The following is a 20,428-nucleotide window of genomic DNA, read 5'->3' on the forward strand; positions in this document are numbered from 1 at the left end:
TTCTGCTAACAAGCCATGACCTCATAAGTACCTAAACTTTTAGCTACAACAACTTCTCCCGTGTAGCCACGCTAAATATGGAGTGGTGGCATCCGCTACGCAAACGAAAGATGACCGGGGGTAAACACCACAAGAATATGAAACAAAATACGTACCAGGTTTGGCTACAGATGTAACGGAGAAGGGGTGGGGTGGGAGACAAAAAGGACTAGGTTAGATGCGAGGAAATACAACACAAGCGTATAAACGTGTAGACTGTTAAGGTCGTGTGTGACCTACACAAATGCTAATATGTAGAAAGGACAGCGCCTTAGTTTATATATCTTAAAAATATATCAATGCTTAGATGAAAATATAACCCCTTAAATGCAGCCTAATATTTCACAATGTGTATTTATGTCTAAGATTGTCGATGACAACTTTCCTAAATTGTCAAATGCTAATATGTTGAAAGGAGAGTGCCTTAGTTTATTTTTTTAAAGATATCAATGCTTAGATGAAAATTGCCATTTACGTGCAACCTAATATTTCACAATGTGTATTTATGTCTAAGATATATCTAAGCTTTCCTAAATTGTCCTTCGTCTGGGGACTACCAACTGCACATGGAGTCAAGTCAACCTGCCTTTGTTGGAAAAATAAAATTACAGATTTTGACCCGTAAAATATCTTTCTAAGTAGCTAGTCATCATATATAAAAAGGATATTGATTTAAACACGGTAACAGAAGGAAATGCTGACACACTAGACAAGCACGAACTCAATACAAACATACATGTTAAATGTGGGTTTATAAAGATCATGATCACCTCGGGTGGTATACGAAAATGGAGCGCTAGGGGCGCTTTTTCCGAGATGCCCTTCCGCCGTGACGACGAACGTGTATTCTGTGCTTTCCTTCAGGCCCTTGATCTCAGTAGTTGCCTCCCCAGTGCTGCAAACAAAAGAAGGCAATCGTCAATATCAGGGGTGCCAAAGAATTCATACGAATTTTACGGAATTCATACGAGTTTTACGGAATACATACGATCCATTACGAGAAACATACGAATTTTACGGAATACATACGATCCATTACGCAGAAACATTCGAGTTTTACGGAATACATACGATCCATTACGCGGAATACATACGATCCTTACTAATTTGTTGGCCATCGCGCTAGCACCGAATCTAGCTTTGTCTACTCCTCCTAGTTGGTCTAAGTCTGCATCAGTCTTAATTCAGTACAGCTTGAGATTTTTAAAGTTTAGCCGGATGGGATACGCCACTATCAAGCTCTTAAAAGCCAAGATATCGTACGAAGAACTGGTTATCCCGAGTCCGCCATCTTGAATTTGGCGGTCATGTCATGTGACCCAACGAACAGTAAGGATCGTATGTATTCCGCGTAATGGATCGTATAAATTCCGTAAAATTCGTATGTTTCTTAGTAATGGATTATATGTATTTCGTAAAATTCGTATGTTTCTCGTAATGGATCGTATGTATTCCGTAAAACTCGAATGAATTCCGTAAAATTCGTATGAATACTTTGGCACCCCTGAATATATGCGTGAAGACAGGGGTCTTCTTTTTCATAGACTTTCATCATCCTTGAATAAGAGGTACTCCGACAGTAGCTCTGCCTATTGTGATTTTTGTACGTGTAATAATTGTACATGTGCGTAGTGCCGTACTTTAAACTGTAGAGTTATAATAATAATAGTCTTTATTGCATATTCCTGCCCAGAAGGGCTAAATGCACAGATGACCACACGTGGTCTAATAGAAGTATAATACAAAACATGAATTGATAAGCTGCTACATTCTAATATTGACAAACTAAACGATAGACAAACTGTCGACTATTGCTAAACTAATGTTGATCACCGAGTAGCTTCTTCTCTCTTTTTGAAACATTTGGAAATATGACTACATACTTTGTCTATTTGTTCGTTCTTACATGACATCAGGTATATAAAAGTGTCCTGCTTTGACATTTTTGTACATTTCTTGTCTAATCCTATTGTCTTAAACAGCGATTGGCGCTCATCTTCATATAAGGAACAATCGAGTAAAATATGTCTCCATATATTGATGATTCTTTTGATGGTCTTTGTGGAGTATCTAGTAGTCGATGGAATTTTTAAGTTTGACGTTTGAACAAAACTCACATGAAGTCAATGCGATCTATTCAGGTGAAATACACATTTTTGTACATAATCGTGTAGTGGAATAACATCAATAATACCTCGTGTCTGTTGTCTTTTCGAAGGAGGTAGTGGTGACGGTGTACTTGTTGGCACCCTTCACAGGAGTCCAGGACAGGACTATACTGCTGTCTGTCACATTGGACGCCTCGAAACCTTTCGGTGAGACCAGATCTAAAACAAAATGGCCGACCGTTACCTTGGGCAGCTCATTAATTAAGGGTTAATGACCCGCCTCTTACTCGGTATATATGGTGTCATAACGCCTGGTCATGTGCTATAACCACCGAATAAAACCACCTCGTTCGCTTCGCTCACTGTGGTTTTATTCGGTGGTTATAGCACATGGCCAGGCGTTATGACACCATATACACCGAGGAAGAGGCGGGTCATTAACGTCATTATCATATAGCCTATCCAAACTGACCCATATAAGAGTAGAAAATTCCTGTATGACGCATAGATCCCTTATACTATTAAGAATGCATTTACATTTGACCTTTTTGAACAGAAGATGATAGATTTCCTTTTTTTTAAACCAACATTTCCACAGATGATATCTAATAACATTGCAATATTGGCATGTCAATCTTTTTCAAATCTATCATCTATTATCATTCCTCCCTGCTGGGTGTCCTTCTGACAATGCTGTGGGCGGATCCACTTACAGTTCCGCCCGTTTAGATTTGACTTGTATTGAAATGGTTTATTCTATTTTGTCATATGCTTACAAAAGATTTGATTTATTCTAAGATGGTAAACATTTTTGGGAACAAATAAACATTGTACGAATGTTAACAAAAAGATAACCTCACCCTCTACATAATGGGAGGAATGATGATCACGAGTGTGTTATGGCGTCATAACACATGGGCAATGGAGGCTTCTGATTGTTCGACGCCATATGGCTATGTGCTAATCATAAATATTTCCTATGTCAGAAAACCTAAATCTCCAGTTCTCAAATACACATTCTATATCGAAAACGCCAAGACCGGAAGCAACCAAAATTTCACAGATTTGTTTAAGCATGACGTCATTCCTCTTAGCTTGTTCAGAGCAACAAAGATGGCGGATGGAACTAGTAGTCAACGTGACGTCATTAAAATCAACCATGAAGGTTCTATGTTAAAGCACTTGCCTTTCGTCCGGTGTTTGAATGTCTCGCCAGGTGGACTCTGCCCTCCCTTGCCCTTTGCGGTCACCGTGAATTCGTAAACTGTTCCCGGTTGCAGTCCCTTGACCAGACGCTCGGGGGCGTTGGCACCTTTGTCCGTCCGGTGTGTCTCACCGCCCCGGGGCGACGTGTCTACCGTGTAGTTATCCGCCCCGGGCACGGCGGGCCACTGAAGGGTTACGGTCGTGCCCGTAGTGGAGGTAGCTGTGACTCCCGACGGGGGAGGAAACGCTAAAGGAGTTGAGGTGGAGTAGTTGGAGATAGAGCATGAAGAACAGACATAGCGACAACAGAAAAGAAAAGTGATGCGAAAGGTTGGAAGAGAAATCATAGTGTTGGCAGCGTTCATGATGCGAAGGGAGACACACAGGTACATGACAGTGGAGGAGTTGGGTGTGTAATGGATGTTTGTAGACACAAGACTTCACAGTGCCAAATCATAAGGCAAAAGATGGAAGAAGGGTACAGCTGGAGACTGAACAAAATGTTGTGTAGGCGATAGACAGAAGTAGTAATGGAGAAACATATGAGATAGTTTACCCACCTTATGCTAGGGTCACATTTCCTAACCGGGACCCGGCCGGGCTGTTTGCGGAAACGAAAAATCAAAGTGTATGTCAATAAATTTGCACAAGCTATGCTCTTGAATAATTTTGGGCACGTTTTGTGTGTTGTCTTTTATATCATACTTTTCGTTCCCAAAGACTGCCCGGCCGGACCCCGGATTTGAAATGTGACCCTAGCATTACATGGCTACATGGCTTGCCTGCAAAACGTGAATTTAAAATACTGACTAGTATGAAACGTTACCATTTCTACCTTCATAAAGGATTGTATATGATATAGTGTAGTGTATGGACTAACATAGACTATGGTTAACATTGTACGAACACGTTTCCACTATTTTACAAACAGACGCAATATCGACGACTGTCGTGTGTTTTCGTGTTTCGAGTGTTCAAGGCTGTTTGCAATGTGACATAACTTGTACTGGTAAAGTATAGTATTCATCAACATACAACAAGTGTGTACAACCCACAGCAGAATTTATTTAATCCTTGACTCATACACAACAGCAAATTGGACAGGTGGAACTCTCAATGAAGACTAGCGTTCATATCAGTAGCTGTCTGCTCGAACAATTGACTTGAGGAGGTTCAGATTGCCAGTTAAGCTCTTTTCTTCACCTAGGCCACACAAAGCTCGGTCTAGCTGTCTCACCAAACAGTGGTCCCGTATTGGAAACTCCACACTGAGGTAGGAGGAACTGCCTCCTTCTGAAATGCATTCCTCGTGATTGGAAAATTGTTTCTCCTAGCAGCAATAGAAAGTTGACAACCAACCACGTCCCCCTTTTATCTTGATTGATTGGCACAGCTATGTTGATGTAGTAGTAGTAGTATCTTCATATCCAGAAAAGTTGTCATAATCTGTACAAGTTTTCCTGGAGAGATGCAAACCACTCTGGGTGTTGCAACAGTTGAATCTCGTAGCAATGTTACAAAGTCCCAAGTCAACTTGTTTGTGTAATTTTCACTCACGTGACTATAGCTAATCAACCAAAATGGCAGACCAAAATGGCGGACCCTAGAATACACGAGCGAAGTCATTACGTGAAAAATGTCAGGGAAAATTTCTTTCTATAACCTCAACATGCTTGCTTTTTTCCCTGCATATTTCTTATATCAAAATCATTTCCGTGCATATGTTAGAATTGTTTAAACGCCACCATGTTGGTTGGAGGTTTGGTTAATCACATTCATAAGCTGTGACGTCATGTGTAAACACAGTACAGCAACGATCGTTTGAGGTTGTCAACTTTCGATTTTTGGTTCTCTGCTATCTCATACCAACTGTTCTCGCAAGTCGCTGTCTTCATTTTCAGTATCAAGCTACAGATTGCCGCATGGTTGTCACTGAATTCTAGTCTTCAACCAAAATGGCGGACCAAAATGGCGGACCCTAGATATGTTCATGAATGGTCCAAGCAATAGAACGTAAGTACATAACTCACCCTTGTCCATCAAAATGTCAAAATAAGCAAACAGCAATGCTAGAATATTACTTAGAACTTAATGCTGAGGAACTAACTTAAAAGATACCGACACTACTTAAGTATGAGGTTTCTAGGAGAGCAGCATGGTTCTCTAGAGCAGCTTTTAGCTTCTAGTAGCTAACGTACACCACAAACTAATAATTGTCATGCATCTAAATTCTTTCCTAAAACACTAACACTACAAATACTAAACCTAACGGAAATTACACAAGTAAGACTTAAAGCTTTAAAATAAACTAGAACAGAAACACCAACGCTACAGCAATCATCACTTAGACGTAACTATTATTTATCACTAAATATTGTCTGAAGATGGGTATATATAAGAAGCTGGTATGGTGTCTGAAGAGGTTGCAATGAGTTAAGATGGAAAGAATAAAGATTTCTTCTATAACATTTCTACACGTTCCTATGAAGTATGCAATGAGCAATGAGAAAGAGCACACACAGTACCAATGTCACACGTTGCCAGACCCAACATAATAGCTTTTCAAAACTCTACGACTATACTGACTCCAAGGTCACTTCTCGTCATAAAGTATGGACAAAACACTGTCTACAAAAACAACATTGATGGCAAACGTTGAATTAGTGAAACTTCAGAATGTTAAGTCCAAAACATAAAGTGATTAAAATCATAACACCTTTAGTACTCTGCTAAGACAGCTTGCCGTGGACGTCATATTTTCTATTGTTTAAGTAGTTTTTGTTAATGATTGGTTAGTTCAATGGTTACGTAGAAATTCAGCAAAAGAAAATTCTTTGAACGGAAAGCACGTATATTTTCTATTTGTTCCCTCAACATATACAGGAAGGCCTCCGATATCGACAACTTACAGCCCTCCAATATCTTACAGCTAACACCTGATACAGTCAAATTTGGGATGTCCTTAAAGTAATCTTTAGGGGGGTATCACTGATTGTCATACGTACGGTCCAAGTCTACTATACAGGTTCTTGAAAAGGGCACTCGTTTCCGTAGAATTTACTCTATTTTCATTCTCGACCCATAAAAGCCTTTCCTTACGGTTCTCTGCAAAAATACCAAGTGCAAAACATTCAAGGGAAATGCTTCCTCTCGATATATACTATGCATGCCATTGTCATCTACGAAAAGGCAGGTAGAGATTCTTATTTGTACCGACAGTTACACCCCATTCATTGTGGCAAATCCCCTTTCTTTACATTTCCCCATATCATGGATAAAAGAATAGGTCTTCCTTTTTACTCCTGCGCACTAGCCCCTCGTAGCATTAAGTTGTGTCAAATTGTTAAGAACCTCTTCCTCTCAATTTTGAAGTTTTGCGAAAGGCTAAACGTCTTCATACAGAAGTGTCCACCTAAGTCAGATCATCTTTGATTTCTATTCCTGCAACTCGAGTAGCTGTATCTATTGCCACCCAAAGCGCCAAGGCTTCTTGTGGAAGGCATTCTTCTTCCTCCTGCGCCACTTCTTCTTGATGGTTGCCCTCCTCCTCCGCGCCAGGCCCTTGCGTTTGCTCTCCCGGGCAGCACTCCTCCTCTCCCGCCGGCGCTGGCGGTCCTTCTCGCTGTTCCTCCTCCTCTTCCTCTTCCTCCGCCCGGTTCCTAACAAAGGATTACCTACGGCTCTAACAGACCCTTTCAACTGGTTTTGACAAACATGAAGGACTGGTAGCACCCACTTAATTTAAAAACGATTCATTCAGCAGTTATTTCCAACTATTAGATGTATGGTGGGTAAAATGGTCGACCATCATAAATTATTGTACCTTCTTCAGAACGCTTCTGAACGCTGCCAACATCATCTAAATTTGTAGTTTACAACTCCTATACAGCGCAAAATACTAGTCTCCATTAGGAACATATGTCGCGCGTTAAAGTTTACTCGAAAAAGGACAAACAAAAAGTGAATCCTTACTATTGCAGCAAAAATGGCATAAAAATCGAGTAGTTTACGGATAATACCGACGAGAAATGCGATATCAAAGGAAATATATTCAACGAAAGCAGCAACAAAAGTAATTGTCCTACCATAGGTCCTCCTCTTGATGCTCTTGGAGACCTCGCTCTTGACACCCTTATGGGTAATGGCAATAACGGAGATGTCGTACTCCGTGTTGGGCTTCAGATCCTCGATGATTCTCTCCGACTGCGTGGGGTCGTTGCCCCGGCCGGGCGGGAACACGGTACCGAGGCGCGGCCTCAGGATCACCTCGTAGTCACGGGCGTTAGCAACGGGGTTGAAGGTCAGCCGCATACCGGTCTGGGTGATGTTGGTGGTCTTCAGTCCGGTGGGTCCATGTAAGGCTGAACACAAAATAACACTCCGGGTTAACAAGTATATCTAACACCGTTAATATGGCAACTACAGTTCCACGAGCTCATACCTTCGTTGAGATATTTTGCGTTGTTGCAAATGCAGACAGATAGTAGTAGTGTAGTTGTGAAACCAGGGAACTGTTTTATACGGCCCATTGCCATATGTTTGTTAACATGTATTGGGTAGCGGGGTACTTGTTGCCAGTACCCCGCTACCCAACACCTGTATCTCGACTATACTACCCGCAGCCGAACTATAAGTTTTCCTCATTGATTATGTAAACTAGGTTCTAATTTGCATAATATACACCTCATTATGTTTTAATGCAAGATAACGAGAATGAAAATCCTATGGAGGTTTCTGCTCTTCGATGGCAATTGCTTTTTCTAGTACTACATAAAACTTTTCACCATGAAACCAGTGACTCACCTTCTGTAGTCACCTCCACAGGGTCGCTACGACAGCTGTTCCCCCTCGGGCTCTCCGCCACAATGCTGATGGAGTACTCTTTGTTGGACTTAAGCCGGCTGATGTGCCTCTCGGGTGCCCTGTCACCCCCTGACCCCGCAATAATGGTAGCTCCCGGAGGGTCCATCCACACGGTGTAGTCGTACGCACCGGGTACCTCGTCCCAGGTTAGGCTCATGCCTTCTTCCGTGATTTCAGTCACCTTGATATTGGTTGGCGTGGACAGAGCTAAAGGAAAGGAAATGAACATATGTTGAGTCGTACAAATCGACATCTCGGCAAATTCACTGGTAACATGATTAAGTTCAAAATGGAGTTAAAACCAGCAAAGTTTTGTTAACTTATCTAATGTCTAAAGTAAGCACTGGATGCATGATACTGGAAAGCCTTTTCAAGGAAAATGGTTTATTATCATGTACTATGCATCATAAATGTATAATTAGAGATAGATGTATAAAATTATGTATTCTAAACATCTGTCAAATCAATTCCATTGGGTGTAAACAAAACATATGAGTGACTCCCAATGAGCCTTGTTTTGTGGTGAATTGAAGTAAATACAAAAACTATATATCGTTGATGTGAGGAAGATGGTGCGTTCTGGATGTATTCCACAATTCCATCAAGAACAGGGCCGAAAATGAAAGTTAAGGCAAGGTTCTGTGTTAGATGGTTGTTCAGCACCAAGGACAGGTCTAATCATGAAAGTTTGAGTGTGATTAGGTGCCATATGACACTTTAGGAGCAAGGGCAGGGACGGAAGTGACTGTTTAGGCCTGATTCCGTGTTAGGTGATTGTTCAGTACCAAGGACAGGCCCACTTAAAACGTTTATGTGTGCTTATGTGCAAGATGACATTAAAGCACCAATGACAGAGCCAGGATTGAAGGTGTAGGCATGATTTTGAGTTAGATGAGTGTTCAGCACCAAGAACAGACCCATTTATGAAACTCCGAGTGTGATTAAGTGCCTGGTGACATTTAAAGGAGTCCTAAATTCCAGAGGGGGGAGTCATTTTCCAATAGATGATAATGTTAGAAAATAAGCATGAACACTTTTTACAGTATGCGATTAAGTACCCACTAGTCCCGTGCGCATAAAAAATCATTCAGTATTCTACCAAATTCCCCAGGTGACCCTCCAAACAACCTCAGCCTATGGCTCAATACAATGTGCCTGACAAGGACTGACAAAAGTTAGATTACAAAAAGAATGTCAGGGTGGTTAAGAAAAACTCGTCTTGCTATGTGTTCTTTCATATCTTATTAACAATTTGCCCTCTTCTTGTGCTTAACCACCCTCATTTATGCCGATAGTATCCATGATCAAATATGTGTGTTAACGCTTAGGGAAAACATGGGTAGGGTCTGCAGGGGTTAGTATGTTTTACATTGGTTTAAAAAACACACCTTGTGTAATTCACCATTAGCAGAATTTTGTAAAAAAATCGGCTGATTATGTATTAATTGATACATAATCTAATGGAAAATAACACTGCCTTCTGGAGTTTAGGACTCCTTTAAGCACCAAGGACAGGCCCAGAAACAAAAGTTAACGTCGATTCTGTGTTAGATGAGTGTTAGATGAGAATTGAGAAGTTCTGTCAGAAAGCACTTACCCATGGTAGTGAAGGAGAAAGGTTTGTTGGCAGACCCCTCTCCACTGGCGCTCTTCGGTATGATGGTGACGCTGTACTCCTTGTTGGGTACTAGGCCGGTCACCTCTCTCTCAGGGCTCTGAGAACCGTTCGTCTGACGTATCCTCCCCTCAGACGGGTCAAGTTTGACGTCGTACGACGTCGCGCCGTTCACAGGGGACCATCGGATGAGCGCTTTTGTGTCGGTGCAATCGGTCACCCGGATGCTGGAGACAGCACCGAATGCTGTGGAATACAGTGAGTATCACAGTTATGTACGTCTCAATACAACTTATTCAAGAACAGTACTACCTAGTTAAGTACTAGTTGTGGGGGTGTCCCTGTGGTGTAGTGGTCTGTGCTTCTGTGTCTCACCACATCTGGTTCAAGTTACGTGGACCAGAAGGAATGGGGTTCAAGCCCCAGGTAGGACACCTCTGGACAAGAGGCGCATTGAGTCATACCAAAGACTTTATAAAAATGGTACATACTTCTGAAACAGCATGGAAGTTAAACACACTTCACTGCCAGTGGACTAGCCCCCTGCTACAGTGATTGCACCACAGTGTGCCCCACGGCTATGAAACGGAGATGGGCCCCGCCCTATACATCAATAATGGTGTGGGAGGATTTTAACTAACTATCTAGTTGTAAATTCAAACGGACATAGAATACAAGTTTCTGTGTATGTTGTTTTTGAAATACATTGTCGTAGAATTATCTTGTATTTGTCCAAATAAAACATGGCTTAAGCTTGCACACAATATCCTGCAAATACGGCCAATAAACACACAATTAAGTCCTGTGATGGAAATTTTGCAATTATAGCATTTCCTTTCGCTTCATCCAAGGAGGCTTTATCAAGGATAGACCAAGGAGGTTTTACCCTTGCATAGATAGATATGACAATTGACAGCCTGTTGTAGACGTGCGTACCTTTAGTTTTAATCTTGAGTGGTTTGGATGCCAGCCCGTCCCCTCTAGAGCTCCTGCCTGTGATGATAATCTCGTACTCCGTAGCGGGCCTCAGACCGGCGATTTCTCTCTCTGGAGCGCCGGGAAGCTTCGGCGTGATGGCGGTTCCTCCGGAAGGCCTCGTCTCTACGTCATATCCGGTGGCGCCCTGCACACGGTTCCAGGCCACTATCACTGATGTGTCGGAGGCAGACACGCAGCGCATGCCATCAGGCCTCGCCAATGCTGCAAAATAATGAGAACATTCAGTCAGAAAATAAATTCAACTTCCATCAATGTATTTCTTCTTCTTCTCCTTTTCATCCTGACGGACGATCGGTTAAGCGTCGATGGACTCAGCATGCAATGTTGAATTTCTTAAACACTGTTCTTGAGTTGAGCCCTTGACGTGAACAAGAAGGCAGGGTATAGTGATGACAGATTGCCTTAGGACTGCCACCACTCCCTCCACCATCCATCAGCAGGCAGGAGGCAGAACAGATCCGACGTCCTGTCCAAGTTGGATGGCCGCATTCGTTGGCCGTACCAGTATGCAATGCAAACTCTGGAACGCCCTCACCGACACGAAGAGCCAATGTATATATACGTTGTGCAACAGTGATAGCTATTTAGCATACCGTTAACAAACAACGCGGAAGCCAAGAGAAGAGAGAGAGTTCGAGGAAACACACCACATGCAGTGATGTACAGCACAAATAGACCCTCTGGTGGTACCTTTGGTAAAGCTCCTGGTGATCGCTGATGAGCCCACCAGCTCGCCTTTCTTCGCGGCGACGGAGATCCTGTACTCAACCCCCGGCTTAAGGCCGGAGACCTTCCGGGTAGTCGAGCCAGCCTCCCTAACCTTGCCTTCAGGGGTGATGAGGAACTCGTAGTCTGTTGCCCCTTTCACGTGTGACCACGTTACGGTCATGTCGTTCTCCGAGTCCGCCTTAGCGACCAGATCCTCAGGCTCGGTTATCACTGAAAAAAAGACACATGAAGTGTTACTCCTACAGTTATAACACAACTTTACTCCCCATACAATCACAACTACCAAGCTAACACAGAACTCACGATAAAAACATCACGATAATACACATTCATCAGGATGTAGGAATGATTCAGACAAGTAATGCTTGGGTCACATTGCCAATCTGGGGCCCGGCCGGGCAGTCTTTGGAACGAAAAGTATGATATAAAAGACAAATAAAAACACAAAATGTATCAAAAATTATCTAAGAGCATAGCTTGTGCATATATATTGATATGCACTTTATTTTTTGTTTCCGAAAATAGCCCGTCCGGGCCCCGGTCGGTAAATGTGACCCTAGCATAATCAAGACGCCATTTAAGCGACTCGAGTAAACGTATTTTCCAGTAGCTGGTATCCACGCCTATTATAACTCCCGAGTCTCCTCTCCGTAAAGTCGAGCTATAATAGATTTGGATACCATGCTGATTTTCCAGGACCTACAGAAGACTTAGCTGCCTTACCCTTCGTTCCGATGGTGAAGTATTTAGACGGAGCGCTCACACCCTTCGGCCCCTGCGCCGTGACGGTGACCTGGTACTCTTTAGCCGGGAGGAGGTCAGTGATCTCCACCTCTACACGGTCGTAGTCTATCCTGGTGACTCTAGAGACACCCTCCTTGGAGTCAGTACCCACGATGTAGCTGGTGGCTCCATAGACGGCGTCGAAACCAAACAGGACTTTGTTGTCCAGACATCGGATGGCGCGGAATTCAGAAGGCGTGGGAAGAGCTTGAAATCAAATCAAGAAGAGTTAGGAAATATATAACTTATAATAAATACCTGGTTGCTCTGTTGCTCTGTCCATCAGCTTTCCCACGTTCAAGATAAGTTATGTACATACTATTGGCTTGTGAGGTAATATTTCCTTAAAGATCTGTGTGATGTCTGCCATTGATCTGAGGAGCAATCTCGCAGCGCACAGCGTTTTTTTCTTATAGCTGAGATCGAAAATGTCAACTACAAAGGTCTATTGCGTTCGAGGGAGCAAATAAATTCAATAAAATGTCTAAGTCCACTCGAACAATCTACTGATAACGAGTTTCATTCACCTTTAGTCGTGACCTTGATAACTTCACTTTCCTTTGTTCTCTCCTTGTTGGCCTTCTTGGCCGCGACGGTGATCTTGTATGTTTTACAGGGCTTCAGTCCCCTGATCTTCCGCATGGGGGCGACAGGACCGTAGTCAGTCAGGAACACTTCGGCGTCACCACACGGTTCGAAGGTGACGTCATAATCCTCGGCGCCGACCACTGGGTCCCAGTTCAGCATGAGGGTGCGGTCTTGTACCATAGACGTCCTTACGGAGGTAGGGTGGTGTGCAACTGGTGATGTGAGCAAAAAACACAGCGTTAAAGGCACCCAGAGCATTTTATGAGGCTTGAAACTTGAGTAAAAAAAGTCAAATTTCTAGTCATTCCTACACATAGTGAGTTTCAATAACACTATACCATTACATATCGACATTAAAGGAGCAAAGATACGATTTCGTTGTGTGGTGAGAACTGATAGAAAATCCAAGCCCTAATAGACTGATCCTGACTGTCCATCACAATAAGCGGTTCGACCAATGAGAGAGTGACTGCATTTGCATTTTTATGTTTTAATTTTGCATTTCTACGTTTTGACGGTCTATTTACACTAGGCGCGTGAAACTAAAAGATCACCAAGTAGCTTATTTTTGTACCGCTTTTGAGCACTTTTGATAAGAAATCCGTACGCAAATGTGGTAGACAGTGGCATTACATGTCAATTTCATAAAGATTACAGCAACTAGAATATTTCCAGTTTTCAAGCCTCATAAAATGCTCTGGGTGCCTTTAAGCTAGTTGTGACTTTGATTATTCCAAATGGAGCTATTATGTGTCATGGTGCCTATTATGCGACGTCATCATGTACGGTTGCTAAGTTACCAACTGTGCCGAAAAACATGTTACAATGCCTACATTTCATATCAATTAGGCCTCTCCTCATCTTATCCGGTAGATAATGTAGTTTCAATGCCAAGTATCAAAATGCTTAATTTACCGATCTAGAACCATAAGATTTCTTTTGATACCAAATGAAGAACGACAAAGTGCATACTTGTATATGAAGTGTAACAATATAACCCACCTGCCATGGCTGCGTATGCTGAAGCATCGATTGTAACCACAGGAGCAGCTCGGACTGTTGGAAGACAGCAGCGTTAATTGGGCTACAACACGTTACCATAACGACTAGAATCCGTGGCTTTGCTATGTTCCATGACACACAGACATGTGGCGGTGCTGCATGCAGTAAAACTGATAGGCGGCGCTCCTGTGCCGTTTGATCTGGTAACGTATCCAGTTACGAAACTCTACAAAGAGACTTCACCAAAAATTATGATCACTCCAGATAACTGGAAAGTCAGAAGAAACGTTTAAGATTTACCTTCGATAGACTGTTGCTCCTTAGCTGCTTGCCGTGCTTCGGCAAAGGCCGAGATTCCTGTTGAGAATTCTTCCGGCTCTTCCTCCTCTTCAACCTCTTCTGAAAATGACAGTGCGAATCGATTAAGATATTTGAATGTACGACAAAAGTGAATGTTCCAAAGGTATGATTCCATGCTTTCCGTAGATTCCGTGCTTCAGCAAACCCTGCAAGGAAAACCGAGATGAGTGATGACACGTGGCTGAGCACGAGGTAGTTAGTACAATGAACATTTAGCAAGCAATGCGTTCCTTGTAGCATCCAAAGATCGCCATGAAAAGCGGCCAAAGGATAACACAAAAGCACACTGTACATGTCGTCAACTCAGTTAGTAACAAATACCTAGAGGAGGCTCGACAACTAGTTTCTCCGCCTCTGCTTGCTGTTCTTCTTCTTCACGCTTCTTTTCTTCCTGTTCGACTAGCAGAAGTTTCTTTTCTGAGGAAGGAGCCTTCTTTTCTGCCGGAGGAGCGGCAGGTTTCCCGGGAACAGAGGGCTTCTTTTCTTCGGGAGGAACTTTCTTTGCTTTATTCCAAAGACAAACAGACACAGAGCTTTAGACACATACAGGGTTAAAACAGAAACACAAAGAGACAAGTGAAAAGGAAAAAAAAAGTAACAGTCAGTCCGTTAAAATAAGGTCAGTACCAAGAGGAACTTTGGCTTTCTCCTCAGCTTCTTTCTTTTTCTTTTCCGCCTCTTGTTGTTTTTGTCGCCAGGCTGGTGCTTTCTTTTCTGCTGATGATAAAATAAGGAGGTTAGAATCATTGTCTCCATCATATGGGAAATTATTCGTTGTGAATATGAAAAGACCAATAACTTTGATTTAAGATAGCAAGGTCACTACCAGGAGCTTTGGCTTTTTCCTCAGCTTCCTTCTTTTTCTTTTCCTCTTCTTGTTGTTTTTGTTTCCAGGCGGGAACTTTCTTTTCTGCTCAAGATACAATAAAAATGTTTTGAATGCTTGTCTCCAATCCATCATATCTTGGGTTATAACATTGAATTATGAATAGGGAAAAAAGCAATACGTTTGATATAAAATGCTTATGTAACAAGGTCACTACCAGGAGCTTTGGCTTTTTCCTCAGCCTCCTTTTTCTTTTCCTCTTCTTCTTGTTGTCTTTGTTTCCAGGCGGGAACTTTCTTTTCTGCTAAAGATATAAAAATAGGATAATGTTCTCCTCTGCATCTCAGCTTCATCACAGTCATGGCAACATGAAAACTTAGACGTTGTGAATTTGAAAAAAAGCAATATGTTTCATTTCATGCTACACTACCAGGAGAGGCCTTGGCTTTCTCTTCTTCCTCTTTCTTTCTCTTTTCCTCCTCTTCTTGTCTTTTTTTCATCCAGGCGGGAACCTTCTTTTCTCCTGAATGCAAAACATAAAAGACATAGTACAAAGCCAGAGCAGAAACGTTGAACCGTCGATACTTCTACTGGACTATGTTGACGAGAGACAATTTTGTGAAACACAAGCACGCATTGACCGAGACACACACCAGGCCGTGCTTTGGCTTTTTCTTCCTCCTCTTTCTTCCTCTGTTCCTCCTCCTGTCTGCGCTTTAACCAGGCGGGGATTTTCTTTACTTTCTCCTCTGTTTTATACAGACGATAACGACACATGGACAGGTACAGACAGTGTTAGTACAGTATACTCTGACAAACGAAAACGAGCACTTTTAACACAGGTTATTATGAATAGAGAGTAATATTGATGCAGGAAACGCAGAACTGCATCTTTCAACTACACAATCATATATCAACATTCTCCAGTAGTTATATTTCTAATAATTCTTTTCATTAATTGTTTTAGAATAATTTTTATATTTTTTATATATCAACATTTTTTTTATATATCAATATTCTGCAATAGTTATATTTTTAATAATTTTATTTTTTTATTTTTTCTTAAAAGAAAAAAGACTTACCTGGAGCAGTTGCAGCGGCCTCTTCATCTTTCTTCTTCTTTTCGAGGAGCTGTTTCTTTTTCTGATCTTCTTCTTCTTTCTTCTTTTTCTCGAGGAGCTCTTTTTGCTTTAGTTCTTCTTCCTTCTTTTTCTTGTCGAGAATTTCTTTCTTTTTACGCTCTTCTTCTTGTTCTTTTTGTTTCTTTTCGTCTTCCAACTTTTTCTTCTCGAGTTCCTTTCGTTTTTTCTCCCCTTCTTCCTTCTTTTGTTTTTCTAGAAGTTCCTTTTGTTTTCGCTCCTCCTCGTCTTTGCGCTTCTTTTCGAGGAGAGATTTTTGTTTGCGATCTTCTTCCTCTTTGCGCTGCTTTTCCAGCTGTTTCTTTTGGTCCTCCTCCTTGCTCTGTTTTTCTTGAAGTTCCTTTTGTTTCTTCTCGTCTTCAAGTTTGCGCTGTTTCTCGAGGAGTTCTTTCTCGTTACGGGCTTTCTCCTCGTCTTGGCGCTGTTTGTCGAGAAGCTCCTGTTCTTTTCTCTGTTCTTCTGCTTGTCTCTTTTCAGCGAGCTCTTTTTGTTTCTTGTCTTCTTCTTTGCGTTGTTTTTCGAGAAGCTCCTGTTGTTTTCTTTCTTCTTCTGCTAGTCTCTCCTTCTCAGCGAGTTCTTTCCGTTTATTGTCTTCTTCTTCTTGGCGTTGTTTCTCAAGAAGATTCTGCTGTCTCCTTTTTTCTTCTTCTGCTTCTCTTCTTTGCTTTTCGAGAAGCTCATTTTCCTCTTTTTCTCTTCGCTGTTTGTCAAGAAGATCTTGTTGTTTTCTTTGTTCTTCCTCCTTCCGTTGCTTCTCGAGAAGGGCCTGTTGTTTCTGATCCTCCTCTTTCTGCTGTTTCAGGAGCACTTGTTGTTTTCGTTCTTCTTCCTCTTTGTGTTGCTTTTGCCTGAGCTCTTCAGCTTCTCGCCGTTTCCTTTCTTCGTCATCTGCGGAGAATGTAGAGAAAACATGATGTGCTTTAAAAACCGTCAAAAATGCTTAAACAAATGTGATAGTAGAATCCGTTACATTTTACCATATGTCTCATGTTATGTCGATTGTAGATGGTCTTCTAACATAAAATCCACACATGCACCTGTTTAACAGGTAGAGTATGTACATGTAGGTATGACACTTGTAACTAGTGCTGCGTATATACCGGTACTGTGTACCGGTTCTGTACCGTAAAAATTGATTAGGTCGGTCCAAAATACCGAATCATGAAGTACCGGTACTGTACCGATATAAATTTACACCAAGTATGTGCTTATTTTGTGACTGATGTCCTGATCTCATGGCCTCATGCAACACCAAACATGACCAAAGTGACACCTTGGAACAGCGTAACTAATATGCAACAGATCATTCAGGCAGGCCGGGAGTTTTGACAGCAAGGCCAAGGGAGTTTGGCGGTAGGAAACCTAGTTATGTTCTTTCTTCTTTGTATAAAGATACTGACAAGTCGAAAACAGTTTATCTATGTTTCTGTCATTATTGAAGAAGTTCAGGTACAGGTACAGGTACAGGTCCGGACCTGTACCTAGACCTCTGTACCGGTACCTGTACCTGTACCTTATGTTTCATTTAGGTACGCAGCACTCCTTGGAACGCAACTCAACTAATGGACAGAATGGATTGTCTTGAATTCAGTATCACCTCACAAGTGGTATATCTACCTTTGGTCTTTAACACAATTGGTGTAGAGGTGGCACTGGTTCCCTTGACTCCCTCGGCGGCGATGGACACCGTGTACTCAGTGTTCGGCTGGAGGTCGGTCAGCCGTCTCTCGGCCCCCGCCGCCCCGCCGCTGCTCTCGACGACCCTACCGTGGGCTGGGGTCACCGACACGGTGTAGTTGGTGGCACCGGAGACGGGCTTCCATGCGATGGTGGCGCCGGTCTCTGTCAGCGACGACGGCTTGATGCCACCAGGTGTGGACAACGCTGGAAAGGGAAGTTGTTGTGATTATTCTGCCGGAGTAACAAGCTGTGACACGATTCCTTCTCCAGTCACCGGTGCATCAAAGTTCGAATCCTTCTCTCTGCAATACTTGATTATCATCACAGACCCCAATGTTTGAAACCAACAATTTATTGATTTTTTTTCCACCAGTATTTTAACTTTCCATACAACTTCTCATGTGCAAGCGTACTGGGAATTGAAGGAGGGTCAGTGGGGAAATTGAAGTTAGTACAGTAATGAAAACGTCTACAGCTTCTGGCTACAGCACACACTCACTACAAGCTACACAGGGAGCAAGTTCAGGATTTTTCCAAACGATAACAAGTTTGCAACGCAAGACATCAGAATTTCTAGAAGCTATGGATGTCTGCACGGGTAAGAACAAAATGGATCTTATATGGGTCTTGCCCAGACAGATTTGAACGCGAGATGTACGTGGTACGCTGGGTCTTAGTTGCAGCTCCTGTGAAAAATACATATAAAATTGATGTATCTAGCGCCCAGATGAGCACTTCTCCAGAAGCAATATGTAAGGAATGTACACCACCATTGTTACACCTATATGCTACCTCTCACACGCGATGATCCTTCACCATGTTTACCTTTAGTGATTTGATGGAATGTTTTGCTGGGGGCACTTCTGGTTCCGTCAGCTCCAATGGCAGTTACACTGTAATGATACTTCTTGCTCGGTTTTAGACCGTCTATCTGGTACTCTACGTTCGTCGTCTTTCCCGTGAGGAGTTCTATTCCTTCTGTTTGAACGGCGACTTCGTACCGAGCGGCGCCGGGGACAGGCGACCAGCCTAGCGACATGCCGGACTCTGTGACATGGTTCACCCTCACGTCGGCAGGAGATGGGAGCGCTACACACAGGGTACAGGAGAGGGACAAAACAAAAGCTGGGAGAGGTTTCCTCTGGGTTAAAGCTATTTTAAACTACTAAGTGTCACTGACAGAACAGGCATCTTGGTACTATACTGGCAGATCCGATGAGATGTAGATTAATATAGACACTTACAGTTTGCTGAAACCAGCCCAGGGGCGCACCCGGGGGAGCCACGGCCTCAAGTTTTACACCATCCACCCAAGAACCGATACATATAAACACTCTTTCTTTCCCCGTACCATCCCACAGTGGAATACCCTGCCTGGCACGGTTGCGACGGCTCCCACCGTTGAGTCGTTCCGTGCCAGGCTGGAGGCTTGCCCGCCTTAGCCCGGGACTTCAACCCCCCCCCCCCCCTACTTTGCCCCTGAAGGGGTTACTTGGGGGTAACCCAATGTAGATGTAGATGTGTGATCACACATGATCACTGCATTTGCAAACTATCGCTATGCAGTACATACATACAACAGACACACAAAATGGGTTTGAGCGACGACAATTTGCACTCTCCTTTAATACCTTTAGCGGCTTCTTTCGGTTTAGCAACAGCAGCCTCGGGTTTAGCGGACTCGCCCTCCGGTATACCTTCCCGGGGTTGTTCTTTCTTGCCTTTTGGAACCGCGCCGGGTCCGGGGACCTCGACAGCTTTGAACAAACACATTGAACACAGATAGGAAACGAAACATGAAACAAAAAGTCACACAAAATAGAGTAACGTAACACAACACAGATATAGAAACACAACGAAACATGCCGACGTTTAAAACACTTCGGCGGTTATGATTACAAGACACAATAAAAGCAAAGAGAGAGATTCTTCGCGCTAGTTCAGCGACACTAAAGTTGTACGTCAAAACAGTAGACATACAACACACACTATTCCCAATTTTACACTGTGCGCATTGTCATCTCCTCAATGGTATCACTCAAATATTTGGCAACACGAAAAGTGATCCGTAACATTGCTTGGAAATGTCAATTATTCACACAAAATGATATACCTCCCATCAACTCCTCTACTGCTTCTAATGTTGTCGGCCTTTCTTCCAGTTTTTCTCCGACTGTTGGCTTTTCCGCTGATAAAGGACAAATAGAGTCATATTAGAACAAGCTGTAAACAAAACCGTTCTGTTCACACTCCACCTTAAGACAAAGAAGTTGTTAAGCAAACGCGCTTGCATGTTGATTGTGAACTGGTAACCCGCGTTGAGCTACATGTATAAATGATTCTGTGCATTATGTAGGATGGAAGAAAGGAAAAATATGAAGATGATTATTGATGGTTTAGTATGTGGTGAAATGATAATGAAAGACGTAATATGAAATATGATTATGCAAAGGTGAAGAAAATGTAACAGGAATGTATAATGATGGTGTAT

At 42.6% G+C, this 20,428-nt stretch overlaps 2 protein-coding genes across 23 annotated transcripts in view; one reads left to right on the plus strand and one right to left on the minus strand.

Moving 5' to 3' along the window:
- The window catches only part of LOC136440051 (rRNA methyltransferase 2, mitochondrial-like), a 217,257-nt gene that overhangs the window by 85,795 nt on the left and 111,034 nt on the right, over window positions 1-20,428 (plus strand). The window lies entirely within an intron of this gene.
- LOC136440027 (tenascin-X-like) overlaps window positions 3,247-20,428 on the minus strand; it is an 89,524-nt gene continuing 72,342 nt past the window's right edge. For 18 of the 22 annotated variants that reach the window (XM_066435782.1, XM_066435777.1, XM_066435787.1 and 15 more), the window contains 15 exons: window positions 20,051-20,125; window positions 19,569-19,694; window positions 18,763-19,026; window positions 17,875-18,141; window positions 16,201-17,145; window positions 14,233-14,331; window positions 13,933-13,986; window positions 12,870-13,142; window positions 12,283-12,549; window positions 11,521-11,769; window positions 10,768-11,031; window positions 9,814-10,077; window positions 8,157-8,423; window positions 7,439-7,714; window positions 3,247-3,600 (listed from right to left, as the gene is read on the minus strand). In XM_066435782.1, the coding sequence (XP_066291879.1) occupies window positions 3,281-3,600; window positions 7,439-7,714; window positions 8,157-8,423; window positions 9,814-10,077; window positions 10,768-11,031; window positions 11,521-11,769; window positions 12,283-12,549; window positions 12,870-13,142; window positions 13,933-13,986; window positions 14,233-14,331; window positions 16,201-17,145; window positions 17,875-18,141; window positions 18,763-19,026; window positions 19,569-19,694; window positions 20,051-20,125 (4,010 nt within the window). In that variant the 3' untranslated portion in view covers window positions 3,247-3,280. Of the gene's footprint in view, window positions 3,601-4,424; window positions 7,013-7,438; window positions 7,715-8,156; window positions 8,424-9,813; window positions 10,078-10,767; window positions 11,032-11,520; window positions 11,770-12,282; window positions 12,550-12,869; window positions 13,143-13,932; window positions 13,987-14,232; window positions 14,332-16,200; window positions 17,146-17,874; window positions 18,142-18,762; window positions 19,027-19,568; window positions 19,695-20,050; window positions 20,126-20,428 lie in introns of those variants that run through there. The other 4 variants (XM_066435772.1, XM_066435775.1, XM_066435779.1 and 1 more) reach the window with 4 other exon arrangements.

Source organism: Branchiostoma lanceolatum, chromosome 8, assembly GCF_035083965.1.
Source record: "Branchiostoma lanceolatum isolate klBraLanc5 chromosome 8, klBraLanc5.hap2, whole genome shotgun sequence".
Taxonomy (NCBI): Eukaryota; Metazoa; Chordata; class Leptocardii; order Amphioxiformes; family Branchiostomatidae; genus Branchiostoma; species Branchiostoma lanceolatum.